Source organism: Macrobrachium nipponense, chromosome 31, assembly GCF_015104395.2.
Source record: "Macrobrachium nipponense isolate FS-2020 chromosome 31, ASM1510439v2, whole genome shotgun sequence".
Classification (NCBI taxonomy): Eukaryota; Metazoa; Arthropoda; class Malacostraca; order Decapoda; family Palaemonidae; genus Macrobrachium; species Macrobrachium nipponense.
The window spans coordinates 22,690,985-22,705,652 of NC_061093.1; the positions used below are offsets into that span (position 1 = coordinate 22,690,985).

The window sequence follows — 14,668 nt, forward strand, 5'->3', positions numbered from 1 at the left end:
AGTTACTGCTCAACATCAACTCAGTACTATACACCAGTTTTTTTTTTTATTTCAGTAATATTTAGTTAAAATATAACACTTCTTATATTCTAATGTACAACAACTACACATATGTATGGCCTAATGTAATAAATTTCTTGTACAGAATTGACATATCCTGAAGAACATATATATATATATATATATATATATATATATATATATATATATATATATATGTGTGTGTGTGTGTGTGTGTGTGTGTGTGTGTATATATATATATATATATATTATATATATATATATATATATATATATATATCGCATAAAAAGAGTCCATAGAAACGCCAAAATATAGAAAGAAAGTACTACATTTCAGAGACTACTGTCTCTCTTCAGGTAGATGAATGAGGAAAGTTACCGAAAAGGTGGTATTTATACCAAGAGATCCATCCACAGTTAAGCCTATTGAGGTCTGTCCCGCTGATAATTCTTCTGTAGTCCTCTTAGGCGTTGGATTAAAGAAGAATTATCAGTGGGAGTGACCTAAATAGGCTTAACTGTGGATGGATCTCGTGGCATAAATACCATCTTTTCTGTAATTTTACTCATTATTCTACCTGAAGGGAGAGACACCAGTCTCTGAAATATAGTACTCTCTCTCTATATTTGGGCGTTTTTATAAGCTCCTTTTATTAGATGGAATTTTGTTACAACAGTAACAACATTTTTACGAGTTATATGTATATATCTTATCTATATATATATATATATATATATATATATATATATGGATATGTAGTATGTAGGTATGTATGTATGTATGTATGTATGTATGTATGTATGTATTATATATATATCTTGTATTCAGAAAGCAACCAAAAAACATATGACCAATGACTCACGTTAGTCTTTATACCCCCTTCTTATGTACAAATAACACTAAATACAGATATAATATGCTAAGTGTACTAGCAAGCGTATTTGCTAGGTGTATTGGCAAGTGCCTGGGTTAAACTTTGAAATGATTGGTGCGGAAAAGAATGGAATGTGTTTGTCTTTATTTACATACAATATACATAGATTATTCTTATAAAATAGTACGGGTGGGACACCTCCCTTTAAGCGAATGATTTGATGCTGAAGATGAAAGGTATGTGGAACGGGATGTTACAAACATGTAGAGCGACTGGTTTTGTATCTAATCAATTTCGAAAAGGAAACTTGTACACTTGGATGGAGGTGACAGGCGTCTTTTCATCGGTTGAGGTAGAGGACATATGACTGACACTGACAGACGACTACGAGACTTCACCAGTATTTAGAGAAGAACAGCGGACAGATGACAACGAAAGCTCAGTGACAACATAGTTAACCTCTTATGTAAAGAATAATTCATCAATATCTTTTGTATTTCTTGTGATTTCATTCGTTATTTTGCTCTAAGCTTGCAAGAAGAACGCTTTCCAGCACTTACTTAAGTGTGGAATATTCCAATTTGATGTTATATTGAGTTTGGATTCGACATCTTGGAGTTTTTAAGATGAAGGAAAAGGTACTGCTGAAATCCTTATGAATCACAATGAATAACTATAGGGAACCTACCATCATTCAGTCTACTCCTCACGAATGACTTTCACTCCCTGAGAGATGTAATTATGAATGCAGTGGTCCAACCGTTACAAAATTAATGTTTGTACATTTAGGGATGGCTAAGTTTGTCATATTGATATGCTATCCAGAGAATAATAGACGGCACACAAGAAAAGGTTCAGCCTTCTGTTCAGGCAACAGAATTTTGGACCGATGAGGCGTTGGTCATATCACGCAATGTCACGTGAGAATTCCTGAGTCCATCTTCAATGTCTGCATTGCCATCGAGGGCCGTTGAATTCCTTATGATCTCGGCGCCCACGGAGGTCTCCTGTGGCTTGTCCTCATGGCCATTTTCGAGAGAAGTGTCCAGTTTCTGCACTCCGTTACTTTGGGCAGTGTTGAAGGAAGACTCCTGCTGATTGGGACTGCAAGGTGACCAACCCTTTGGGCTCATGATGACTTCGACCATACCGACGTCGTCTACGGCTTCGTCGTCGCATTTTTCTCGGTTTTCTTTACCCTCCGACTGCCTCTGCGAATTGGTAGGGCCGTTGATGGAAGGGAGGTCGTCCACCAGGGTTATGGCGCAGGTGTTGACTTCCGAGCTCACGTCGTTCTCGCCGTTCGTGGATCTGGTGACGGGGCTCTTCTGGAGTCGAGCCAGCACTGCCATCTGCGCATGTAGAGTCTTTTAGGGACAGAGAAAGTAAACGCTCAAAGGTCTCATTATCCTCCTGGGTTTGGATGCTAAACATGACCAATACTATCTATGTTAGAGAGAGAGAGAGAGAGAGAGAGAGAGAGAGAGAGAGGGAGGGGGGGGGGGGTGGAGACTGAGAATTTCCATAATTGCTGGTGTTGCTGTCGTTGCCATTGATGCCAAATGCTTATGAGACTTTTTTGAGCGGGACAGATTTTGTTTTGCTCTAATTATTGAAATTAGTATGTTATTCACCAACTTCTGATTAGCAATGCGTTACATACAAGATCAGCAATTAATTTTATATTGGTTCCTAGTGAAGTTGCACATATTACGTCTCATTCTTCTGGGAAACTAAAAGTGAATACGTATCTTAATAAAAAAAAAAAAGCCTCAAGAGAAGTGATCAAAGAAGCCCATTTATAATAATGAATTAAATAAAATTCCCCACGGTAAATGAAGAAGAAGAGTGCTCCGAATAACATACCTCACGTCGTCCAATCACACATCCGTTGCAGGCGCACAGGCCTACTTTTACTTTCCCGACGTAGATTCCCTCCTTGTCGTAGGTACCTTCAGCCACGCGCCTGAAAAGACGAGTTTACCCGTCTCTGACATTTTACTCAAGCAGTAATCTTTTGAAAGGTTTTATTCAGCAATTATATGTCTAGGAGAGAAATCATATTAACGTAGACTAATGATGTGTTGACATCGATTGAATAAATGACAAAAATCACAGGTAATAATAAGTCTAGACGTAGAAGGAGATACATGTGCTGCAATCTAAGAAGCTGAAAAGTTTAATGTCCTACTGCAAGAATAAATTAAAAATTTCTTTACAAAATTATAAGACCTTGGATTCAGATTTATCTAATTTTATAATTCGAAATTGCCGTTGACGCTGTTTTATGACCACGTGGGATACACTGGTCACAAACTTTACTACTTCAAATCTAGATTAATTTTTTAATGTGCCAAAAACATTACGAGAATCTCTTACTTCATAGTTCATAGTTGTAACTATTCTCTATTTTTATTGCTTACTTTTTCTCACAAGTTTCACTTTGTCATTTTACAGTACTTTCCACTGATTTTGTTTTATTTTCCTCACTTAACATAAGTCGTTTTCAGTACGTCCGTTCACAAATACTTCCGAGGAAGAAGAAGAAGAAGAAAAAGAAGAAGAGGAAGAAGGAGAAGAAGGTATTAGTCTTAGACTCATTTCACCTAAGGATGTTCACCTTTCTCCAACTTACTTTTGGGACTCCTCAAACTCCCTCTTGGCCTGCTCTCGGTTGTTGCAGCAGCAAGCTCTCAAGAACCGAATCAGCTCTCTCCGGATCAGCTTATGACTTAGGCCGTAAATGATCGGGTTCATCATGCAGGATGTTTTGGCGAAGATCGTGGGGAAGGTATACCTTAAAACAGAAGAGGATTGAGTTGGAGAACTATTGCATACGTGATTTGCTAGTTGGATGTTTCCCCCATCATCGTAATGTGATATGAGGTTACCTTTCTTTTGACAATAGTCTTTTGTAAACGAAATATTATGACTACATTTCAGTATCAGAAAATAATTATGGATGCTAATTAAGTTATTTTTTTTTTAGATATAAAGATAATCAGAAGTGTAGTTATTACATCTAAAGGTAACTAGAAGTGCAGTTATTACATCTAAAGGTAACTATGTTGTTGTTTGAGATTAAGCTGGCCTTGTGCCAGGAAGGGCTCTTGCTCGTAGAGCAGCCCATATCAGTTGGTAACTAGAAGTGCAGTTATTACATCTAAAGGTAACTAGAAGTGCAGTTATTACATCTAAAGGTTCGAAGGTAACTGCAACTATCGTCATTTACTTAATATATAAAGGTAGGTCGATCAGCCTTAATATTATCTCAACAAAATCATGTCACAAATGTCATTACTGTTCTTACGGCTGAAACTAAAAATGTTCAGATTAGACAAAAATAAAAGTACAGAAAACGGAGGCGAGGGTAAATAGTTACTTCCTATTCAGACAGGCCAAAGGAGTGCTCTAGAGAAGCCTCCGTGTTGCTCTGAATGAGTGGCTACTTACCAGAATGCTTTGAGATCCGACTTGAATATGGAAACCAGTGAGATGACTGCATATGGGGTCCAGAAGACGAGGAAACTCACAACCATGAGGAGGTTCATCTGTTGAGATATGGTTCGTGTTTAATGGTTCACTCGTGTCATAAAGGTTAATGTTATTCCATCTTGGGTTAATCAAGAGCAAGCATTATTTGAAGATTTCTGACGCTGAGCGAGATAGCAGTGAGATATGTACCTGTCTGGATAATTGTCAGATACCATAAGATTTCTAAACTTTGAATGAGTTTAAATGAGTGGAAAGTGAACAATAAAAGAAAAGTTTAGCTGTAATCGTAACTGATATAACATATAAGACTTAAAAGAGTGAAATATCTACAAAACAATGAGTTGTGTCATTCATCTGATCACCTAGTTAAGTACCTACCACTCCTGATTTATTTCCTTTATATAAGACTAGAATTCACCATTTAATGAACAGAACTTCACGGAGACTAATAATTACTGAAATATTTTTTTTTTTTTAAGAAGGTAACTAAAGTACCCTTACCATCAATACATGCGTCTCTATCCCATTTTCGAAGTTAGTCTCACAAACGCATATGCAGTCGCAGCATTTAAAGCTGTAAGGCTGAGGAAAGGAAGAGCAGTGTTAGTACTATAATGTGTTGGCAGTGTTTCACTAAGATTTAAGGATTGCAAATATAAGAAAATCTGAGGTTTTCTCAATTCTAGTTTCTAAAATGTTACACCATTCTTTTTCAGTGTTAGTTGATCTCTCCACTTTTTTTCTTAAACGAAATTGTCATCTGACATGTACCAGGGAGATCTTACGGCAGAGAAAGCCTCCAAACTTAGAACAAATGAAAATCATTCTTTGCTTCTTAATATTAGATTACATTGCATGATGGTTTTTCATCTTTGGTTAACTGGGGATTAATACAAAACTCTTCTTTTTGTCGCACAGAGAAGGCCTGTCTGTTTTCCCTGCATGTAACAAACAATGATTCCCTCGCCCTGTGTCAACTGTTTACATATAGATCCTGTCTATACTAGTTTTTTTTCCCATGTGTCCACCCGCCCGTGGTGCTTGCGCATGGTAACACTGCGTCCCAGGCTTTTAATAGTTACACTATGTGTTAAGTTTTAGGTAAATAAAAGGATATCTGGGTGTACATTTGCAACTGAAAAGTCTTTTAATAATTTACTGTATGCGAATTACATCGTTAATATTCGAAATAGGATATTGTTATTATTGTTGAATGTAAGCTGCCTTTTCGGGGTGGCGAATAGAACAGCCAGACGCAGTGGCGGGAAAATTGCTTCTCTTGCTGTTCACTACGGCAAGATGTCAACTTTATTGGACCACACCTACTCTGCTACTAAGCTACGTGTTCCTTCATTACACGTAAGTATATCAGTATATACTTTTAATTTTTATAACGTGCGTTTTAGCACTTTTCCGCCACTGCGTCTGGCTGTTCCATTCGCCACCCCGAAAAAGCAACTTACATTCAACAATAATAACAATATCCTATTTCGAATATTAACGGTGTAATTCGCATACAGTAAATTATGAAAACACTTTTCAGTTGCAAGTGTACACCCAGATATCCTTTTGATTACCTAAAACTCACACATAGCGTAACTATTTAAAGCTCGGGACGCAGTGTTACCATGCGCGAACACCGCATGCGGTGGACAGATGGAAAAAAACGGAGTTTAGTGAGACTGTCGCCGTAGCTAAAGTACAAATCATGGTCATGTTTCTCCTCTTCTGGCTAGACCTTGTAGTATACTTGTTTCCAGGTGGATAACAAACACCAGAGATAAAAAATTATAACAGGGACTGGACTGTACATGTATACAATAGGAGATAACTATGATGAAAATATGAAAACGAATTCGCCTTGCTTACTTTTACGAAATCGTCTTCGGTTTGCAAGCTGAGTTTCGGGTCTGTTTCAGGATGTCGAAGTTGCAACTTACGGCTCTTGGTGAGGATCCCGTGATAGCAGAAGACTAGCATTGCCACTTGAACGACGTAGCAGAACACAACCAAGCCTGCAGGATCGTTCCAAAATATTCTAGTAAACATTCAGTAGATCTGGAGAAGTATTTGTGAACGTGTAACTGCTACCACCAATTATAATTTACTATTAGCCCATCAATCCTTTGATCTCATGCCAACGAAAAAGAGCCTTAATTAGACACATATAATACGATTGTCACTGTAAAAGTGATTTGTTTACAGACATGGATGTGGAGGTGGTGGATGACTTATAAGTACGTTGGATGAACTGTAGTGGATGAAACTACAGAGAATAGTAATACAAGAATTACAGCAGGGAGAATAATATCAGAGAAAACGAGGAACGAGATAGAGAGAGGCATAATAAGAGAAAGGAAGGAATGAAAAGGGAATCTTACAATAGTAGAAGAAATAAGAAAAAAATACAAATGAGAGAAGAAATGTTGACTATATGAAAGCAGAAAAATGTGAGCAACCAATTAGAACGCAGAGCATAGAGATAGAATGTATGAGGGGACTGTTGCGCTAATTCTTTTTTGTAGGAAGTGAAGTGTGGATGCTGACTGTAAATATAAGCTAGAATCTGAAGCCGAATCCTTCTCACATCACATTAGCTACATTGAATTCCCATTCTACTTCCTGGGCTGGGATAGGTCTAGGAATTCACTTACAAAGACTGTACGTAATTCCAGAGGGACTTCGATCGTGCCAGTCAATGGAACAGGAAACCGAGAAGGGTTCCATGATATATCGGGACCACCCAAAAAGTGGGGGGGCCGTCCAGAGGATGGAGTAGAGCCAGATGATCACCAGACACCTCTTGGCCAGGTCATTCGTCAACAGGTGTCCTGTCAGGGGAAGAAAATTGATGAGAGATGAGAAAAACATTTCGTCATTATCAACACTCCACACACTCAGTGCAACGTGCACATGTATGCATAACACACATCATTATATATATAATATTATATATATATATATATATATATATATATATATATATATATGTATATATATATAATAAAGGATCTCTAATAGCTAGAAATTTTATATATACTACGCTAGTGCTATGTAGTTCGAGGTTCCACCACCAGGCCGACGCTGTGCTGTTTGCAAAGTGCAGACTTGCAGTGTATCTGACTGTGGTGTGTCCATCCAGCGGTTTTATGCGTTCATTATCTCCATAATGGTATATTGTGTCAATTATAACTTGAGAGATTCTTCTAAAGACAGCGGAAGAACGTTCCACAGGTAAGCAAGCATACTTGTTTTAATTTACCCGTAATTTTCGCTGGTCAGATTTTCTACGGTTTGTTTACGTCGTCCTGAGATACTCTCCCCAAGGCTAACATTCCGAAATTTCGGTAAGAAACCACGTTTGGTAAAACATGTCTTGTTGCTAGATAGGTCTAACACTGTCCTTAAATGTATAAAACCGGTCATGGACAGCATAGTGCAGGCCTACCTACTAAAAAGAGTTCTTAATGATCGACAAAATACACCTTGGTGTATGCATAACAGTAAAATGTTTAATGGACTCTTTCTCCCCTAACGTCTTATATTTCCATGATATTATCGTGTCACAGAGGTCCAGTGGCGATATCACTTTTAAAATCAGAACATCATTAATCTTAGATAGGACACAAAATATAGAGGAAAAAAAAAAACCTTGCTCGTTATCAAAAATACTTAGGCTAGTAGGAAGTAGGCCTACATGTTACTGGGTTGTATCAACACGTCTCTTCTTTTATGCGTGTTTTTGTGATGCACACGGGCACCCGTTTTATTTTATCAGTTATTAAGAACCCCTTGTATTAGGTAGGTCTGTAGGATGAAGTCTATGCCATTAGTGTTTCAGTTTTAAACAAATAATGACAGAATTAGAGTTGTTCAGCAAACTACATCTCAAACGTTTCTCAACGAAATTTCGAAGCATCACCCTTGGGGGAGTATTTCAGTATGACATAAACAAATTGTATAAAATAACTAATTCAATTCAAAGTAAAATTAGTTGTGTTACGCGTCAAAATTCTAGTTTAATTTATCTTTTTCACTAATCGACATGTCTCTTAGGTTGGCAATAGCAAAAAAATAAAGTTTGGTTTCTCAGGCTAGACCTGTGTCCTCAAACTTTCATTTGGTAAAACGCTATATAATTTAAATTTTACTCCAAGTTGCAACCAGAGAATGTCCCCGGTACAACTAAATATTGAATATAAAATATTTTTTTCTGTGATAAATGTTATCGAATCATCATGCAAAGGACCTAAAAAAGCCTTTAAAAATGGTATCAAGGAAAAGAATCTTTGTCAAGCAAACACTAGGCCTATGATCTACTGAATCGGCGGGGATTTTCATTGTCTTGCCCTTTTAAGACCAGTATTCCAAATAAACAAAAATTGCCCTCTTAGGATAGCCCTTACTCAACAATAATCGCTTAGTATCATTCCGAAGCCTTTAGAACAAAATAGGAAAAATTACTTTTCTAGCCTCTTCGGTCGTCGGTTTGTTTACACGACTCCAAACATAACGGGGCGGGGGTGTTGGGGTGGGGGGGGGGGGGTGTGAGACTTTTAAAAACGTTTTGCTAAAATATGGCACCGTAGTGATTGATTATTTGTAGTAAGACAACATTATTATTATAATAAATAAACGAGAGGGAACAAAAGCGACGAATGCTTTACTGTTTCGTTCATTACAGTAATAGTAGGCTACCTGAGGAACACGTTTAAATTCAAAATATCATGAGGGAAAAGTAAAAAAATAAATGTATTCCAGACCGTTTTATTTTTATCAAAATAATTTATTTTTGTGGGGAACGTTTTAATGTATTGTCAATACAGTTACGGGATGTTTGCATACTATATACCGAAACACAACCTTTGTATCATTTATATATTCCGGCTACATGCATGTTTTTAGGAGCGTTACGTAATTTTCAGTCTCAATCAGTTGTGCATTGAATCCTTGCCGACTAGACATTTTACATACTAAAATGAAATGGCAAACGTCTAATTCCCCAGAAACGCCAGGCCTAATCCTAATTCGCTAACGTGTCACCAGCTGTCAGCGATTAGACAAAGCAATGGATAATATGATAAAATTACGATGAATTAAAGGAATAATTGAATCTCTTAAATAACTTCATTAGATATCCAAATATTACTAGGAAAACTCCACAAGGATTCACGGAACCTTGACAACCACAGCTCAATTAGGCAAGGACGCGAAGTATCTTGAAGAACCACAGACCTATTACATAACGGTAGTCAATGAATAATAAACGTAGGCTAGTAACCACCGAACGAATTCCGTGAAGTCTTCGTGGACATTTCAACAAGATTAGGCGAATATTAGCTACCCGTTATGTAACTAAAAATGAAATCTGGATTACAAGAGGCTTCGTGTAACGTACTACGACGTTGAACAATTCGCTGAAGCTTACGTCACTGAAAAGTGTCTCGCCAGCGGACGTCACAGCGTTCACTGGTTACTTAAGGGGGATTGGTCTGATGTCAGTGAGACAACGATAAAATGCGCAAGTTCCCCAGAAGAGACTGGTGGTATAGAGGGTTCAAACAAGTTTTCTCAACCCGTAACTGTAATTAAAATGAATGGATTTATATATTAAATAATAGTATATATTATGAATATAATAATATATTATATATATATATAATAATATATTATATATCCATTATCTATATATAAGTTTAATATATATATATATATAATATATTTCTTTAATATTATATGTATTATATAATTATTATATATATTATATATATATGTATTATAGTATATATACAATAAATATAATATATATTATACTAATATATATATATATTATGAATATATATTATATATTATATATATATATCTATATTATATCTATATAAACCGTTTTCAATATCTTGACGTTAGCAAAGGCGTTTAACTTGACATACAGAAAGATATTGAAACTAGGTCTAGGTTAAATGTATTTTCCAGTTTTGCTAACTCACTGCCTTCTACAACATAATAAAAAAAAGTTCATGTCGTATCAAATGAGGGAATTCGACATTCTAGCCACTCAGGAAATAAAAAAAGAGATAAAAAAAAGAGGAAGCTAGACCCATGAACCTATCGGATACTAACGAACTGCTTATTGTTCATGCTGAGAGCTACAGAAAAAAGAAATTCAACCGAATTATCAGGATACCAACGTAGAGACAAACTAAAAACAAGGCGTGATCCGACTCCATCTTACTCAGGGCGCATGCTAAAATCTACGGTCCAATACTGCGTTTTTTCAACAACGAAAATTAAGATAGATACGTTATATTTTATTAGGAACAATTGTTCTGTACTGTTTAACATGTACATCATTTTTTACTTTTTCATTTTAATGAATAAATCATAAAATATCATATCCTACAGGGCCCGTATCTTAAACTCAACCCAAACACCATTTTCAGACCATTTTAGGCTTTCCTAAACCCCGCCCCCACAACAGCAAAGTAGTTCGTAGGCTTACTCTCCGAGTAAGCAAAAAAATTGAATAGTTGTGTAACTATACCCATGAGCCAAAGTTTCCCTTTGGAATGAGGAGAACCCTTTTCTGAATGGGTTGGGCTCCGTAGGGGATTAGTGCCACCAGTGCACCTCATGCGGTGTAAGTAGGTATTACTTAAGGTTCTTGGCAGCGTACTTTCGGCCGCTAGCTGCAACCCTCTTCCATTCCTTTTACTGTACCTCCGTTCATATTCTCTTTCTTCAAATTTACTGCCCACCCTCCTGTAGCAATTGACTCGTGGTGGAACTGCGAGGTTTTCCTCCTGTTACGCCTTTCAAGCCTTTTCACTGTCAATTTTCGTTTTAGCGCTGAATGACCTTAGTTACCCCAGTGCTTGGCATGTATGGCAAAAGTCTATACATCAGTCAATTAATCAATCAGTGGTTGGGAAACAAATTCCAATATTTCCTATTTTACTTTTCCCTGCTATGCTCGTTGGAAGTAAGTGGGGAATGTTGTTATTACATAACGAAATATGGTTATGTATAATAGATATATTATATATGATATATATTTATATTTTTAATTATATACATATGTATATACAAATATATATATATGTGTCTATATATACGTATATATATATATATATATATATATATATATATATATATATATATATATATATATATAATATACACATTTATAGTGTATAGGGTGTCCATAAAGTCACAGTACCATTACAAGCAATAAATACTTGTAATGGTACTGGGACTTTTGTGGACACCCTGTATAAATGTATACCTATAGAATATGTATACGTATATATTTATGTACAAATACTGTATCATTACACTCATTGCACAACTGTTTCAGTATAGTAATCCCAGGCCGATTTGCATCTCCCCCATGTGTAGAATCTTGTAAGTCAGCTGTATATTCCTTTTAAGTTTTACTTTTATGTAATCAGGTTAATTAACAATTCTTTTTATCAGAATTTTATTTCATTATTTTTTAAATCAAAATTATATGTATCTCTTATAAAAAATAAAATTATTTCAAATTTTGTTTAATATATTATAAAAGTTAAAGATCACATTTAGTATTCGGCGTCTGTGACCCTGGTGGTTGTAACGCCAGATGGCTCACAATCAATCAATCGATCAACCGGTCCATAGTTGTAAACCAGATAACTCACAATCAATCAATCGGTCCATATTTGTTGCACGAGAGATAGCGTTATCAATGGACGAAGCTAATTTGATACGAAAAAAAGTATAAATTCAATCACCTTCCGTCATCGAATTCTCCTGAGAAGGAGAACTTAAGTACGAAAAGAAAAGAACATTGGTTAATTGAATGGAGCAAATAAGATGAAAACATTAATTAATATTCAGATAACTTAGAGGCTGAATTCATTCTTTCTTAAGTTTCTTTTTTTTTCTTCTTTTTTTGTGAAAGCCTAATTTCGAATGTAAATGCGGTTCTGATTTTCATTTTGGGAAAATATGACGATCTTTTTTGAAAAGAGACGTCTCCCTTTTAGGAATTCCGAATATAAAGACATTCCTTCTCGTATCCCTGACATATATATTTTTCTGTTCGCCATAAAAAAAAATCATAAGAACAAAACTAACCTTCTATATTTGAATTTTTTTTTTTTTGCGTAAATTGGAAGAGAAAATCTCGTGGATAGTTTACTATTCATTATAAAAAAAAAGACCCCCATATTTGAGTTCCTCTTTTTAAATTGGAAAGATCACGTAACCGTCTGAAAGAAATATTCGTTTATTTTGTGAAGAGGATAACAGATCAAATGAAGAGGCTTTATTGAAAGTTCGAGAAGCGCGGGTAGCGGATGAAAACGCGCACTGGGCTACTTATTCATTAGTGATCCTTAATTGAATGACAGAAAAGATTTTTGATTGACAGAAACGAATGAAAAGAACCTCCGCTATTTCGTGGAATGAGAATTTTGTTTCGTTTCCCGAAAGTACTCTTTTAATAATAATAATAATATCTATATATATATATATATATATATATATATATATATATATTTATCTATATATATATATATATATATATATACTAATAAAAGGAGCCCATAAACACGCCAAAATATATGGAATAAAATACTATATTTCAGAGACTGCTCCTATTATTAGAAGGAATTCTGTTATAACCGAACATTTTTACCACACACACGCATAATATATATATATATATATATATATATATATATATATATATATATATATATATATATATATATATATATATATACAAGCACCTCTATACAACGAGTTACGTTCCGAACGACTGCTCGTATCTTGATTTGTTCGAAAGCACAACTTGATATACTCATAGTCATTACGTACAATATTATTATTTTTTTTTTTTCATGCTAAAACACAATACTAGTGCTGTACTGCATTTCACGGAGTATTTCATTATTGCGAATGATATTATAAAACCTAAATACATTAGATACGTTAAGCAAGCTATGATGGCAAACATGGAAAGATATTTTTCTTAGAACCGCATATGCAAAGTCAAACACACATGAAAGCGTTAGTAAATATAACTTATCATTATTTTTTTACATTATGCATGCAATCATACAGCATGTTACAGCATGCATGCATGCACATTTTTTTTTTTTTGTATCTTAATAGTCCTTATTGCAAGTTAATACTGAATAATTGCAGAGAGAAAGAGAGAGAGAGAGGCCATTCAAAACAACAGATTTCACTTCAAAACTCTGGTTTGTTAGACAGATTTCTATGGAAAAGATGTGACCTCGTGTAGATTGAGAGAGAGAGAGAGAGAGAGAGAGAGAGAGAGAGAGAGAGAGAGAGACCATGCAAAAACACATTTCACTACAGTCTTCCGGTTTGTTAAACTGATTTCTGTGGAAAGGATGTGACGTTGTATAAACTGAGAGAGAGAGAGAGAGAGAGAGAGAGAGAGAGAGAGAGTTTTATCAAACGGCATTCACACACCTATACTTACACATAAAAATCAAACTACTAAAGAATAAAAAAAAAAAAAAAATTAACTCACGGAATTGAGGACGGCAAACGATCACGTATCGAAAGATGGCGATGAAGACCAACGTGTTCATCTGAATCTGGAAGAGAAATAAGACTTTTTAAGACTTCCACTAAAAAGTTTAAGTCTTGCACTAAAAAGATTAAGTCTTGCACTAAAAAGATTAAGTCTTGTAATAAAAAGTCTAAGTCTTGCACTAAAAAGTTTAAGTCTTTCACTAAAAAGATTAAGTCTTGCACTAAAAAGATTAAGTCTTGCACTAAAAAGATTAAGTCTTGCACTAAAAAGTTTAAGTCTTGCACTAAAAAGATTAAGTCTTGCACTAAAAAGATCCCATTATTTGAGTAAAGTGGGTAGTCTCAGATCTTCCCTCTACAGCCACCCTCCCCTCCCATAGATAAAAGGGCTAAGAGACTACTTACTTATAATAAAAGCTATTTTAATGAGAGCTCGGAAATATTTAGTAGTACACTGCATTGTTTTTTTCTATTTTTGCAATTTTTACAGATAAGTTGATGACCTTGTTAGGAAAATAAAGGATTTTTAATGAATCCAAATGAAAACACGTGTTAATGTGTGTTCTTTCTAGTTGACAAGTTACAGAACAAAATAACATAGACAAAAAATAACAGAAATCGGTATAGATTGCAGGCGTGGTTGGTTGATATTGCTTCTTGCTGGTTGACAAGGTATAGGAAAAAAATAAGATAGAAATACGTCAGAGTATAGATATACTTGGGTAACA

General features: G+C 35.3%; 2 protein-coding genes across 2 annotated transcripts in view; one reads left to right on the forward strand and one right to left on the reverse strand.

Moving 5' to 3' along the window:
* Nucleotides 1-879: 879 nt before the first annotated feature.
* The window catches only part of LOC135206786 (rhodopsin, G0-coupled-like), a 135,138-nt gene continuing 121,349 nt past the window's right edge, over nt 880-14,668 (reverse strand). The window contains exons 3-10 of the mRNA XM_064238280.1: nt 13,936-14,002; nt 7,046-7,222; nt 6,261-6,406; nt 4,893-4,973; nt 4,350-4,447; nt 3,532-3,693; nt 2,763-2,862; nt 880-2,248 (exon numbers count right to left, since the gene is read on the reverse strand). Of these exons, the coding sequence (XP_064094350.1) occupies nt 1,763-2,248; nt 2,763-2,862; nt 3,532-3,693; nt 4,350-4,447; nt 4,893-4,973; nt 6,261-6,406; nt 7,046-7,222; nt 13,936-14,002 (1,317 nt within the window). The 3' untranslated portion in view covers nt 880-1,762. The remainder of the gene's footprint in view (nt 2,249-2,762; nt 2,863-3,531; nt 3,694-4,349; nt 4,448-4,892; nt 4,974-6,260; nt 6,407-7,045; nt 7,223-13,935; nt 14,003-14,668) is intronic.
* LOC135206691 (bestrophin-4-like) overlaps nt 7,485-14,668 on the forward strand; it is a 514,714-nt gene continuing 507,530 nt past the window's right edge. The window contains exon 1 of the mRNA XM_064238113.1: nt 7,485-7,625. The gene's annotated coding sequence lies outside the window, so the exon portion shown is untranslated. The remainder of the gene's footprint in view (nt 7,626-14,668) is intronic.